Genomic DNA, 14,078 nt, shown 5'->3' with positions numbered 1-14,078 from the left:
GACATCCATCTGCAGTATTGGGTTACCAGGAGTGTGGGAATAGGTCAGGGACAGAGCCCACATGATGGAGCTTAGGACAAGTTACCTAACAAGTAGGGAGAACACATATTCTCCATACAGGGCCCTCTTGCCCAAGAGCTTGTTTAGTTGCCTCATACTGCTAGCTGGACCTTCTACTCTTGAGGACTCAGAGTTCCCTACAGCAGTGATTTCCTCTCTAAGGAAGAGCTCCTTTTGCAAGAAGCAGCCTGTAAGTCTACACTGCATTGCTTGTGTAAAGAATTAACTTAGGACTAGTTTACAGTGACGTTCTACAGAGCAATCCACAGTGGATCTCTTTTTTAGAGGGCATTTGACAGGTGGAGAAAAGACATTAGGTCACCTCCTCACCATCTGTTTTAACCCCTAAATCATGCACTACCGCACCACAACCATATGCATTACATGCAGTTGTGGGACAGTTGTGGCCACAGTAAGGTGAACGGCTGTGTTTAGTGGGCTCTACTGCCTGCCAAGAACAACAGGGGGACCAATTTTGCTGCACAGGGATGCAAAGCATCATGACCTAAGCATAAGCACACCCCTGTCCACTGTCTTTGCAACTTAAGGTAGGGCAGTCGGGGGATGGTGAAAATGCTACTCAACCACGTGTTTTTACCACCACCCCCAACCGCAATTGTGGACGAGCCCTTACTGAGAACACTGCCTCTCTGTCTGAACAAACAAGTGAAGTAAGTTAGAATTTCACCAGTGCTGCTGTGTAACCCGCTGCATTTCAGCTCTGTAATTTGCCTTTTATCTCATAAAGCCACATTAAAGAAACCACGTCATGTTGATTTCTCATATCGAACACTAAACATACTGTATGTAGAAAAAAACAGTTTTGAAGTTGAATTGTCACTTGAATGGTAATGATCAAGAAAATAAAGTGAACAATAGGAGAATAAAATGAGGAATAATCATTCTAATTTTGGAATAAGACACATGAATACCTTCTTTTATAAAAAGTGGCTCCACCGATTTGGTTGGAGGGATTTTTGGTTCCTTCAGTCCAGGGGTAGGCAACCTTGAAGAGGTGGAGTTCTATCTGATCAACATGGGAGAAATCAAAGATCACTGGGCACAGTGTTGCCTCCTCACACCCGGTTTAAAACTTTAATTGCAGAACTACTGTGTCTCAGTCACGTGCATTTCATGGCAATCATGAGACTAAATCAGGTGGTGAGGAGGCAACATATCACTTCCTCACCATTTGTAAAACACACTCAGATCGCTTTTCAGAGGAGCAGCAGTGCCTGCTGCACTTGTGAATGAGCCCTTAGTTGCATTCAGCAATGGCACCCTTAGAGCTCAGTCACACGTGGGGGGGGGGTTGGTCTTAAAATCCTGCTGTTGAGTCTGGTGTTTTACTGCCCTCAATCCCTAACCTCTTTAGCTGCTGAGGCAGCACCCAAAGGTGTACACATGCCACATCAGGAATTAAACCCCCTGTTGCTTTTGGTGGGTGCTACTACCTGCCAATCACTACACATTCAAGTAAATGGGGCCACTCTGCAAGTGTCAATGCAACTGCATGCTTGTGCGGGGTCCAAGGGGTTAAAGCAGGTGGTGAGAATGCAAGACAACGCTGCCTGCTTTAACACTTTGTTTGCTGTACTGCACAAGGTTGCAGGGCACTTGCAGAGCAGATTTTTTTACTTGAATGGGTCATGCTACACCCACAAACCATGACAGGGCATATAACTCCTGCTGCAGCTGTGACATGTGTACACCCCTGGTCACTGCAGCTGGGGCAGGGTTGGTCAAAAATATCCTAACTATGGGGTTTTACCACCCCCCAAATTGCAAATGTAAATGAATCCTTTCTGTTCCCCTATAAGGTTGCTTTCACACTAATGTGCTACGGTTTACCTGCACCGTGGGTGCAGTGCATCTGTGACTTTCCTTGGTTAGGTGCGCTTTTACATATACTTCTATTGCTGCATATGCTACAGACATGGTGCACTTTCTAAAACCACACCAAAACTCCAGGAGTTTTGGTGCACTTTTAGAAAGTGCACCAATGGCTCTTGCTCCCTACTACAGCTCCAACTTTACAAGAAGTTTCTCTGTATTGCACTCTGTTTGATGCTCTGGAATGGTGGGTCAGCAAGCCCAAGCCGCAATCTACCAGTCACCTGGCCAGAATCTACTGGTTGCTGATCTCTGCTTTAGTCCCTTCTCACTGTAACTTCTATGATTATACTTGTACAATATGCTAAAACATATCTATTTTGTGTTTTGTTTGCAGGCCTTTTTGCCATTTTTGAAAAAGGCAGCAGAAGAGAATCCAGGAAAGCCTTTAAGCTGTGGCAAGTCAGCTTTGATAAATGTTTCCACACTGTTGGGATCTATTGAAAAAACACCCGAGACCTTCACTCCATATCCAGTCCTTTCCTACCGCTGCAGCAAGGTATCTTATCTACTTTCCCAGGGGTGGATCTAGGCTTTGTGAGGCCTTTGGCAAAACTTAGACATGAGGCCCCACTCATACCCATAATGGGAAAAATAATTCAAGTGCTAAAAATTAACTGGGGGATGGGTAAGGCAACCATTGGCGGTTCAGGAGTTGGGCTAAATATTTAGGTGTGCTGTAAGCAAATACAGTACATACCAACCACAGGCTGAGATATGAGATGCCAACCACCACACTACTGTGACTCCACTCATCTGCAGCACTGATAACGCTGTCCTGTTGAGCGCCCCTCCTTGTAGGCCCAGCACTGATGATACTGTCCTGTGGATGGGAGGGGTGATGTGTGCGGATGCAATGTCACTCTCATTGGTTGGGGAGCAGAGCTCCAGAAGGGTTACCCAAGAGGGGAGTGTGAATGGGCTCTTAATGCTGCCTTAGCACAGCAGCGTTAAGGTCCCCTGTCCTTTAAAACTGGGGTAATAAGTTAGGCCAGTGTGTCTCAATCTTTATACCTTTGAGGAACCCTGGCGAAAAGTTGGAGATCTTGGGGAATCCCTGAAATAATGTTCACATCTACAGCTCACGAAATATTGATATGATCAGCGAGTTGTTGATAATAACAATTATTTTTAGAAATATCATTAAATAAAAGAATATTAAATTGTACAAATTTAATTTGTGAAACTCGTGCTTTCTTTTTCTGCAGAGATGCTCCATTCTGGGTCCAAATTATTATTATTTTTTTAATATACAGTATTTATAAAGCGCCAATGGTTCGCTCAGCGCTGTACATTACAAAGGGGGACAAAACATGTGACAAAACAATACCAATACAATGCAAAACATGAGGGGATCGAGGGCCCTGCTCTTTTGAGCTTACAATCTAGGAGGGAGGGGATAGTGGTACAGGAGGAGATAGCTGTGGGGGATGGGGTGGTAGGAAGAGTGGAGGAGGTCGGCAGGTTAGCAGGGGGTGGGGTAGACTTCCCTGAAGAGATGGGTTTTCAGGGTGCACCTAAAGCAGAGGAGAGTAAGTGATAATCTAATGGGTTGGGGCAGGGAGTTCCAGAGGATGGGTGACACCCTGGAGAAGTCCTGGAGGCGGGCATGGGAGGAGGAGACCAGGGAACTAGAGAGAAGTAGGTCTTGTGAGGAGCGGAGTGTGCGTGCTGGGCGGTACTTGGATATTAGGTCAGTGATGTAGTACAGGGCAGTATGGTGGACAGCTTTGTACGTCAGTGTTAGGATTTTGAATTTGATCCATTGCGCAATCAGAAGCCAGTGGAGGGATTGGCAGAGGGGGGTGCCGGAGATGGAGCGGTTGGAAAGGTGAATGAGTCTGGCAGCCGTATTCAGGATCGACTGAAGTGGGGATAGCCAGCGGCGAGGCAGGCCAGTGAGGAGGGAGTTGCAGTAGTCGAGTCGTGATATAATGAGGGAGTGGATGAGCTGTTTAGTGGTTTGTGGGGTTAGGAACGTGCGTATTTTGGCGATGTTGCGGAGATGGAGTCTGCACGAGTTTGTTAAAGATTGGACTTGGGGCTGGAAGGATAGGTTGGAGACCAGAATGACACCAAGTACTCTGGCCTGCGGGGCGGGTTTGATGGTGGCGTTGTTGGATGTGACGGAGAAGTCAATGGGGGGTGGTGTCCGGGCTGGGGGGAAGACAAGAAACTCGGTTTTGGAGAGGTTCAGTTTAAGGAAGTGGAGCGACATCCAGTCTGATATGTCGCTCAGTAGGTGTGTGATTCGGGCGGAGACCGAGGGGGTGAGGTGGGGGGTTGAGAGATAGATTTGTGTGTAGTCGGCATAGAGGTGGTAGTTGAAGCCGTGAGAGTGTATGAGTTGGCCAAGGGAGGAGGTGTAGATGGAGAAGAGAAGGGGCCCGAGGACAGAGCCTTGAGGGACCCCAACAGAGATGGGGAGTGAGGGGGAGGTGGTAGCATTATAGGTAACACTGAAAGAGCGTTGTGACAGGTAGGATGAGAGCCAGGAGAGAACAGAATCTCTGAGGCAGAGGGAGTGTAGTTTTTTGAGGAGGAGGGAGTTGTCGACTGTGTCGAAGGCCGCTGAGAGCTCAAGGAGTAGGAGCACTGAATAGTGGCCATTAGCTTTGGCGATTAGCAGGTCGTTGGAGAGTTTGAGTAAGGCAGTTTCGGTGGAGTGTAGGGGACGGAAGCCAGACTGTAGGGGATCGAGGAGGTTGTGGTCGTTGAGGTGAGAGCTTAGGCGGGTGTAGACTAGGCGCTCGAGGAGTTTAGATGTAAATGGGAGCAGGGAGATGGGTCTGAGGTTGTTCGGGTCATTGGGGTCCAGGGAGGGCTTTTTAAGTATGGGGGTGATGTGTGCATGTTTCAGAGGGGAGGGGAAAGTGCTGGAGGAGAGGGAGAGATTAAAGATGTGGGTAAGGGGGCATAGGATGGAGGGGGAGGGAGGTCGTAGGAGTTGTGAGGGGATAGGGTCGAGGGGGCAGGTGGTGAGGCGGGCATCAGAGAGGATCTTGGAGACTTCCTCGATGGTAGTAAGGTCAAAGATGCGGAGTGTTGGGGGGGCTTCAGTATGAAGAATGTATGGTGGGGTGGAAGTGGAGGTCAGAGCAGTGGTGGGGCCGTGGAAGAGGGGTGATGAGGGGGTAGTTGAGTGAGGGGGAACGGGATTGGAGGGAGTTTGAGCAGCGACGAAGTCCCTGCGGCTTATGTCGAGGGAGAGGGGGGATGAGGGGGTAGCTGTGTGAGAGGGGACGGGTTGAGAGGGTGTGTGAGTTGCTGCGATGTCCTTGCGAATTGTGTCAATCTTGTTTTTGAAGTGATTGGCAATCTCAAGGGCAATGAGTGAGGTGCTGGGTGGAGGTGGGGGTGGCGAGAGTAGAGAGTTGAAGGTGGAGAAGAGTCGGCAAGGATTGGAGGAGAGGGCCTTGATGAGGGTCAGGAAGTAGGCTTGTTTGGCTGCGTGGAGGGAGGAGGTGTAGGTGTGGAAGGCAGAATTGTAGTGGGTGAAGGCTTGTTGGGATTTGGTTTTGCGCCATAGTAGCTCCAGGGCACGACTGTGTCGTTTGAGGGTTTTGGTGTGATCAGTCTGCCAGGGCTGGAGTGGTTGGGGTCTGATGTTGCGTGTGAATAAAGGCACTAGTGAGTCGAGGGCTGTTGACAGCGCGTTGTTGTAGGCAGTCATAGCCAAGTCAGGGCAAGACAGGGGGAGGATGCTGTCGTGGAGTTGATCAGCTGCAGAGTGGAGGGGGGCAGGGTTAAGGTTGCAGAGGTTACGGCTGGTAGTAGTGTGACATTTGGAGAGGTAGGCGTTGGAGGAGGAGATAGAGAAGGTAATCAGGTTGTGGTCAGAGAGAGGGAAGGGGGTGTTAGTGAGGTTGTGGGGAGCGCAGCAGTTGGAGAAGACGAGATCAAGGATATTACCGTTGGAGTGGGTGGTGGATTGTATGCACTGTGCAAGTGCAAAGGAGGAGGTTAAGTGGAGGAGATGGGATGTGTCTGGGTTGTTGAGGTTGACAGGGATGTTGAAATCCCCAAGGATGATGGTGGGTAGCTCAGAGGAGAGGAAGAAGGGTAGCCAGGAGGAAAAGTCATCCAGGAAGCGGGATATGGATCCAGGAGGCCAGTATATCACAGCAATCTTCAGGGGGGTTGGGGAGAATAGTCGGACGTAGTGGGCCTTGAAGGAGGAGAAGGATAGGGAGGGGGGTTTGGGAGGACTCGGAAGGTGCTCTGTGGTGACAGGAGCAGACCAACCCCACCACCTTTACGACCGTTAGGCCTGGGTGAATGGGTCCAGGTGAGACCTCCGTAGGAGAGTGCAGCAGGGGAGGTAGAGTCAGTGGGCTAGATCCAGGTTTCCGTGATCGCTAGGAGGTTGAGGGAGCGGGAAACAAAGAGGTCGTGGATGGCGGTAAGCTTGTTGCACACCGATCGGGCGTTCAGGAGTGCACATGAAAACGGGGGTGAGATTTTAGGGAGCAGGGGGACAGATACTAAGTTACGGGGGTTGCGGCAGGACGTGGAGGCGGGATGGTGTTGTGCGGGTGAGGGAGGTGGTGGAGGGCCAGGATTTGGGGAGATGTCCCCCGCAGTTAGGAGGAGGAGAAGGTTGAGAAAGGTGGCATGGGAGCGGGATGTGCAGGAGCGTGAGAAACTACTAGTGGAGGTGTTCGGGTCAGTGGGAGAGTGGAGTAATAGGAGGAGGTGGTGGGTGCCGTAGAGGGGCGAAGGAAGTAGTGAGGACACAATATACAAATGTTTGGGAGGAGAAGAGGGATATAGTGAATGGATTTTGGGAACGGAGGAGAGGAAAATGAGGAGGAGTGGAAGAGGCATTTTGGGGAGGTGATGAGAGCAGTAGTAGGGAGATGATAGCAATAATGGGGAGATGTACAAGTTTTGGGGTGGAGCAGATGGGTAAAGAAATGAGATTTCGGAACAGAGGATAGTAATATGATAAGGAGAAGAGGGGACGTATTATATAAAGGTACACGGAGTGGGACTCAGGCATGTAAGAGATGTTTCCCAGGGTGATTGCTTGCAGTCTATCCAGCGTGCAGTAGTTTCTTGCTGTTGTTGTGTCTTCCTGCTGCTTAAGTTCTCCTGCTTTAGTTCAACTGCTGTGTTTAACTGCTTCGCACTCCTTCAAAGCAGCACTCGATCAAAAGCAGCACCCCCATCAGAGACTGTGCCCCCCATCAGTGATTGGGGTAAACAGTGTGTGGGAGGGCAGTAGGGCAGGGTACAGGGGCTCAGGAGGGTACACTGCATGAAGGGTAAACAGTGTACATTATGTGGATACAATGCACATTATGTGGGAGCAGGGCACATTACATGGGGACAGGGCACAAGGTGAATTACTTGGAACAGGGCACATTACATGGGGCAGAGTATAGGGCATATTACACGGGATAGTGCACAAAGCACATTACATGGAACAGTACACAGAGCACATTACATGGGACAGAGCGCAAGGCGCATTGCTTAGGATAGGGCGCATTACTTGGGACAGGGCACATTACTTGGGACAGGGCACATTACTTGGGACAGGGCACATTACATGGGACAGGGCACATTACATGGGACAGGGCACATTGTATGGGACAGACTGTTGGACACAGTGTGGGGGACACAGCTGAGCACACTACTGTATGGGCTTCTTTCTTCTTCTATCTGGCTTCAGAGGCAGATTTCAATAGTCCACCAGTAGCATGCTGTTCCCTGCAGGCCCCTCCTCCCCTTCTCCTATCCTGTCCATCCCAGATGATATCACATATAAGCACCCAGGATGGACAGGAGGTGAGGAGGGGCTGGTGGGGAACAGTGCACTACTGCCAATAGTATTCCCTGCACTTGTGTCCATGAGATCTACCTGTCAGCTGCTTGCGACTGGAAGGTAGATTGCAGTGGAAACCCAGTTGAGCAACACTGCGTTAGGAAAATTAGGCCCCTGTGAGCACGAGGCATTAGGCGACCACCTAATTTGCCTAATTAAAGAGCCGCCTCTGACTTTCATATAGAAGCAAACTGGAGGGCAGTGAAATACAATACATTCATGTCAACCTGTCAGAGTATAGCTTCTTTCAGATCTATATGTTTTAAATGAAACCTGTAGTGAGTAGCTATGTGGGTTTAGGGAGTAGGGGGGGAGGGACACAGTGGGGAGAAGGAAAGAACACACTACTCAGACTTGGAGCCCACACTTTGTCATACTTCCAAGGACAACCCTGATTAATATACGCGAGTTAATACATGGGTAGAGCAGCTTCCACCCGTGCCTCCGAGGCCAATAACTCCAAAGGGGCTGGGAAGTTCATTTAAACAATATCTCTTTTTTAATGTAAAATAGTAGGTAAAATATGAGAAGTTTAGCTTGGTGTAACTATTGGTCATCCTCATGAATACCCAACAGGACCAACTCTGGTGAGAGAGGTAGTGACAAATCCAAACGGAGATTGATCTCAGCTAAAATCGCAGACCAATAAGCCATAATCAAGGGGCATGGCCAAAACATATGAAAAAAGAACCCTGCAGAGTACAGGGGGGAGGAGCCTGGACATGGCACTGGTCGGGAGATCGAGGTGAGATCTCACGACACCCAGCTACTCCAGCGTCCCGCCAAGTAAGCACCGAGATTGAGGACGGCAGAGGGGACTCACCTGCTGTGGCTCCAGGCTGTCTGGTCTGTCTCCCGCAGACCTCGGTGAAAGGGGGATACGGCTGGGCTGGCAGATCCGTAGGAGCAAGAGGAAGTGGTGAGTCCAGGAAGCCGGAGCCTGGAGGAAGTCGGGCGGACACGTGCCCAGCTGCAGAGGAGTGTTGGAAGGAGAGAGATGCCAGCCGGCATACAGGAGCACATACAGTGAGGAACAGAAGTATTTGAACACCCTGTGATTTTGCAAGTTCTCCCACTTAGAAATCATGGAGGGGTCTGAAATCTACATTGTAGGTGCATTACCACTCTTGAGATACAATTAAAAAAAAAAAACTCAGGAAATCACATTGTATGATTTTTAAAGAATGTATTTGTCTTGCACTGCTGAACATAAGTATTTGAACACCTGAGAAAATCAGTGTTAATATTTGGTACAGAAGCCTTTGTTTGCAATTACAGAGGTCAAATGTTTCCTGTAGTTCTTGACCAGGTTTGCACACACTGCAACAGGGATTTTGGCCCACTCCTCCACACAGATCTCCTCTAGATCTGTCAGGTTTCGGGGCTGTCGCTGAGCAACACGGAGTTTCAGCTCCCTCCAAAGATGTTCTAATGGATTTAGGTCTGGAGACTGGCTAGGCAACTCCAGAACCTTGATATGCTTCTTACGGAGCCACTCCTTGGTTATCCTGGCTGTGTGCTTCAGGTCGTTGTCATGTTGGAAGACCCAGCCACGACCCATCTTCAATGCTCTGACTTAGGGAAGGAGGTTGTTGCTCAAAATCTCACAATAAATGGCCCCATTCATCCTCTCCTTAATACAGTGCAATCGTCCTGTCCCCTTCGCAGAAAAGCACCCTCAAAGCATGATGTTACCACCCCCATGCTTCACAGTAGGGATGGTGTTCTTGGGATGCAACTCATCCTTCTTTTTCCTCCAAACACGAGTGAAGTTTAGACCAAAAAGTTCTATTTTGGTCTCATCTGACCACATGACTTTCTCCCATGCCTCCTCTGGATCATCCAGATGGTCATTGGCAAACTTCAGACGGGCCTGGACATGTGATGACTTGAGCAGGGGAACCTTCCGAGCAATGCATGATGTGAAACTATAACAGCGTAGTGTTCTACCGACAGTGACCTTTGAAACTGTGGTCCCAGCTCTCTTCATGTCATTGACCAGATCCTCCCTTGTAGTTCTGGGCTGATTCCTCACCTTTCTTATCATCAGTGATACCCCACGAGGTGAGATCTTGCATGGAGCCCCAGTCCGAGGGAGACTGACAGTTATCTTTAGCCTTTTCCATTTTCTAACAATTGCTCCAACAGTTGATCTATTTTCACCAAGCTGCTTGGCAATTGTCCCGTAGCCCTTTCCAGCCTTGTGGAGGTCCAAGACCGCGGTGTCACTGAGAGCCCCGGGTCCCGTTCTAACGATCGGGACCCGGGACTCCCGATTCCGGGTCACGTGATCGCTGTGATCACTCACTGTGCAGCCTGGCCCCCTTGTTTTCTCTCTCTCTATGAATGGAGAAGAGAGATACATTGTATCTCTCGAACTCCTGACATAGAGAGATAAAAAAAAAGTTTGTAAAAAAAAAAAAAAAAAGATAAATATTAAAAAATAAAAGAAAAAATAAAGAAAAATACCTAGATCAAGGTTTGATCTAGTTCAGTACCAGGGTTAGTGTTTGGGTCAAGGTCAGGGTCAAAGGTCAGGGTCAAAGGTCAGGATTTAAAAAAAAAATTGGTATCAGTGTCAGTTAGTGTTAATGTCAATGTCAGTGACAGTGTGTTTTATATTAAAAAAAAAGACAAAAACAAAATGCGCACTGTTGTTTCTGGACTGTACTACGGGTACAGACAACAAATAACATACACATATATGGTATCGCTGCGATCGTCAAGAACTGGAGAATGTATTTTGGGTTGTTCTTTGGTGGTAGGTTATGGTCGTAACAAGAAACACACAGTTACATTTAAAAAAATGATTTTTTTTACTATTTTGGCCCAGTTTTCCTTTAATAATAAAAAAAAATTAGGAGCTATCCATGACCATTTACCACCAAATGAAAGCCCAATTTGTGCTGAAAAAAACAAGGTATAATCCACCTGGATGTACAAAGTAGTTGTGACGATATGTACGGTTTTACTAACACGTCAACGTTGCAGAATTGTGCTTAGGCATTTAGATTTGTTTTACCCTTAGGCGTGAAGGGGTTAAAGAGCTCAGACAGGTGCTACTAAGTTAGATTAATGAGTGGAGTAGAGGTGGACTTTTTAAAGGCAAAGTAACAGGTCTTTGAGAGTCAGAAATCTTGCTGTTTCTTAGGTGTTCAAATACTTATGTTCAGCAGTGCAAGACAAATAAATTCTTTAAAAATCATACAATGTGATTTCCTGAATTTTTTTTTTAATTCTGTCTCTCAGAGTGGGAATGCACCTACAATGTGAATTTCAGACCCCTCTATGAATTCTAAGTGGGAGAACTTGCAAAATCGCAGGGTGTTCAAATACTTCTGTTCCTCACTGTACCGCCTCGGTCCTCCCTGTCTCCCTCACCCCCCTAAAGTGGAAAGCGTTCCATATACGATATATCAGAACCAAAAGAACCCCAATTCCGAACTGAACCTAAGGGCTTCATCTTTCTGCAACCCCCTTTGCGGTAGAACAGCCGGACGCCACCCCACCCCCCTCTTCGAAGTGAAGGAGGAAGGATTATATGGATGAGTGAGAGTGGCAGAAGGTTTCTAAATGTGAAATAATTGAAATAATTTAACTAGTTAATCTGTGTTGAAAACAAATGTTGATGGACTCGATTATGGAGGTTGCAGATAGGGGGTCATTTTGGTGACTAATATAATCGATTGAAGGTTAAACAAAAGAGAGATGTTTTGAAAAGATCTTGAATTCCTGAGGGGGGAAGAAGGGGACGGAGGAGAGGAGGACATAGGAGAGGAGGTGAAGAGGAGAGGAGGTGAAGAGGAGGAGAAGGAAAAATATAAGGTTGGAGAAGTGGATATCTGGATATCAGAGTACCCAAATTATCAGATATAAATGAAAAATGAAAAATAAAGCAACAAAAGGAGGGGGGTCAAAGGCCCTGCAATCAAGTTCAAATAAAAAATGTATTCCCGTGCAGGAAAAACGGACTCCTGAGAGGCAAAATGGAACAAATGAAAAATGTTTGTTGGAAAATAGTATTGGAGAAAGATCCAGATTATCTTTGGGATTATCTAATATTAGTCAAAATCTAGAAGAAGCAGACGCTGAGAAAACAGGTCCGCAGGAGAACTTAGAAGAGCAGGAAACACATCTGCCAACTAAATCAGAAATTGCAGGAATGTTTAAAGGTTTGGAAAAATCTATAAAAAAGGAAATGGCAAAATTACATAAAGATCTGGGGCAGGTGCTATCTAGAGTAGAAGAGATGGAAGAAAAAATAAACAATCATGCCTAAGTCATACAGTCCATAGGTAAACAAATGGTGGAAATGAAAAAAGAACACAGAAATCTGCTTTATAAATCTGAAGATCAGGAAAATAGGCTCAGAAGAAATAACCTAAGGATAAGAGGTTATCCAGAGATCTCCCAAGGAGAAGACTTAAGGGAAACAATGGAGAAAATGTTAGACAGAATAATGGATAGAACTGCAGCTGAACCGTATAAAATAGATGAGGTGTACAGAATTGTGAGATTCCAACAAGAAGGTGGAAAAGGTAACCCGAGAGATGTCATAGTTCAATTCCATTACTACTGTGATAAAGAAGAGAGATGGAAGAGGATGAAAGGAAGAACGGCTATAAAATATGGTGAAATATACAGTTTTTCGCGGATCTTGCTGCAGAGACGTTGTCACAAAAAATATCTTTGAAGCCATTAGAAGAACAAATGAGGAAGCAGAACGTTCAATATAGCTGGGGGTTCCCAGCATGTTTAATTAGTTGGAGAAATGGTTTCCTAAGGTTTCCTGATGAATTGAGGGACTTCTGTGAGAGACTGGAGTTGCAATATATAGATATCCCTGGATGGAGTGTGGAGGAGGAAGAAAGTGGGAATGTAGAAAGTGGAGAGTGCCAGGGGGTCCGGAAGAGAACTTTAAACCTGAGGGGATGGGGGGGAGGGAGAGAGAAGGGTGTCAAGGGGGGTTCCCCCCCTTGTGTGTGTGTTTTGTTTTGTTTTTTTTCTTCTCTCTCCCCCCCTACTGCCCTCCTCCTCTATTTCCTCTTTTTTCCTAGGAAGATGTTGTCTGCATTTCTTCTCTTCTTTTTATGTTTAGAGAATTTTTTTTTCCCTCTGTCAAGAGAACCAGAGAGCACACAGAGACAGATTGCATGAAATGAATGTGGGCGTTTATTGGGGAGGCTTTTGGGGCACAGACAACAGTTCTTTTAGTCCACAGATCCACACCAGACACAGCAACACACTAACGTTCTCTGAAAGGCAATATGGAACAACAGGGGTATGGTAATCCACAGATTTCAGTCTTTTGGTCAGCACGGGGTTACTTACTGGATGCGGGGAGCCGGACACAGAGGGTTACAGTCCACACAGGCAGCTCCAGGCAGGGAAGGGTTAAGTCCGTCTGGCTCACAGGCAACGGGCAACAAAGAGTTAAATCCAGCCAGTGAAGATGTCCAGCTCACAGGGAACAAGAGGTAAGTCGAGCCAGGGAAGAGGTTCCAGGCAGCAGGGAGTTCACTCCACACAGGAGAGGATCCAGCAGCAGATGGGCAGTCCAGTCAGCCAGGGACATGAGGAGGGGGATGGGGGATGGTCGTATGAGAGAAGCTGGTGCTCAGCACAGCCTTCTCTCACACACACGGAGCCAGGAGAACACGAGGGGGGTTTTCCTTGCTCTCTCTTAAGTAGGGAGCTGGGCGCCTTGCTGCTGCAGTGGTAACCCGATACTTCCTGTTGGATTACCATGCTTGTGGATTCCCTCAGTAGGGGGCCAGACTGCCAGGGACAGGGGGTGAGGGGCTGCTGAGGGCTGCCTGTGTCAGGGACACGGAAGACTAGAAGTCCCAGCATGGACGGGACAGAAGAGTGAGGGGCTGCTGAGGAGTGGGGGGTGGCAGGCAGCAAGCCTAGAGGATGGGGGAGGAAGGACCAGCCCCATGACACCCTCTTCTTTCAAACATTCCTCCTTCTGGTTAAGCTGACGAGACGCTGGGGGAGTGTAAATCGGATGAGGCGGACATGCTCAGAGCTTCACCCTAAAGTGGAATCAAAGGTGGGACTTATACCACAAATGATTCATAGGCTAATTATTTGCCTAAAAGGGAGGGGGGTTGTGAGGGTGTGGGGGGGGGGGGTATGGGCGGAGGGTATGAGGGAAGGGTAGGTAGTTTTAGACTCTGCAAAATAGTAAGAAATATATCTGTCTGGAGAAAACCTAGAAAAAGAAAGAGAAGATACAGGGAAGAGGGAGATGGGAGGAGAAGAAAGGAAGAATGGAAGAGATTAATTTTATGAC

The 14,078-nt window shown here is 47.6% G+C and overlaps 1 protein-coding gene across 1 annotated transcript in view; it reads left to right on the top strand.

The window, feature by feature from the left end:
- LOC149440805 (uncharacterized) overlaps window positions 1-14,078 on the top strand; it is a 45,311-nt gene that overhangs the window by 14,541 nt on the left and 16,692 nt on the right. Inside the window, exon 4 of the mRNA XM_089658025.1 lies at window positions 2,291-2,452. Within this exon, the coding sequence (XP_089514151.1) occupies window positions 2,291-2,452 (162 nt within the window). The remainder of the gene's footprint in view (window positions 1-2,290; window positions 2,453-14,078) is intronic.

This window comes from Staurois parvus, unplaced genomic scaffold, assembly GCF_062004578.1.
Source record: "Staurois parvus isolate SC_StPar_1 unplaced genomic scaffold, SC_StPar_1.0 ptg001051l, whole genome shotgun sequence".
Taxonomy (NCBI): Eukaryota; Metazoa; Chordata; class Amphibia; order Anura; family Ranidae; genus Staurois; species Staurois parvus.
This window is presented reverse-complemented; position numbering and strand designations above follow the sequence as displayed.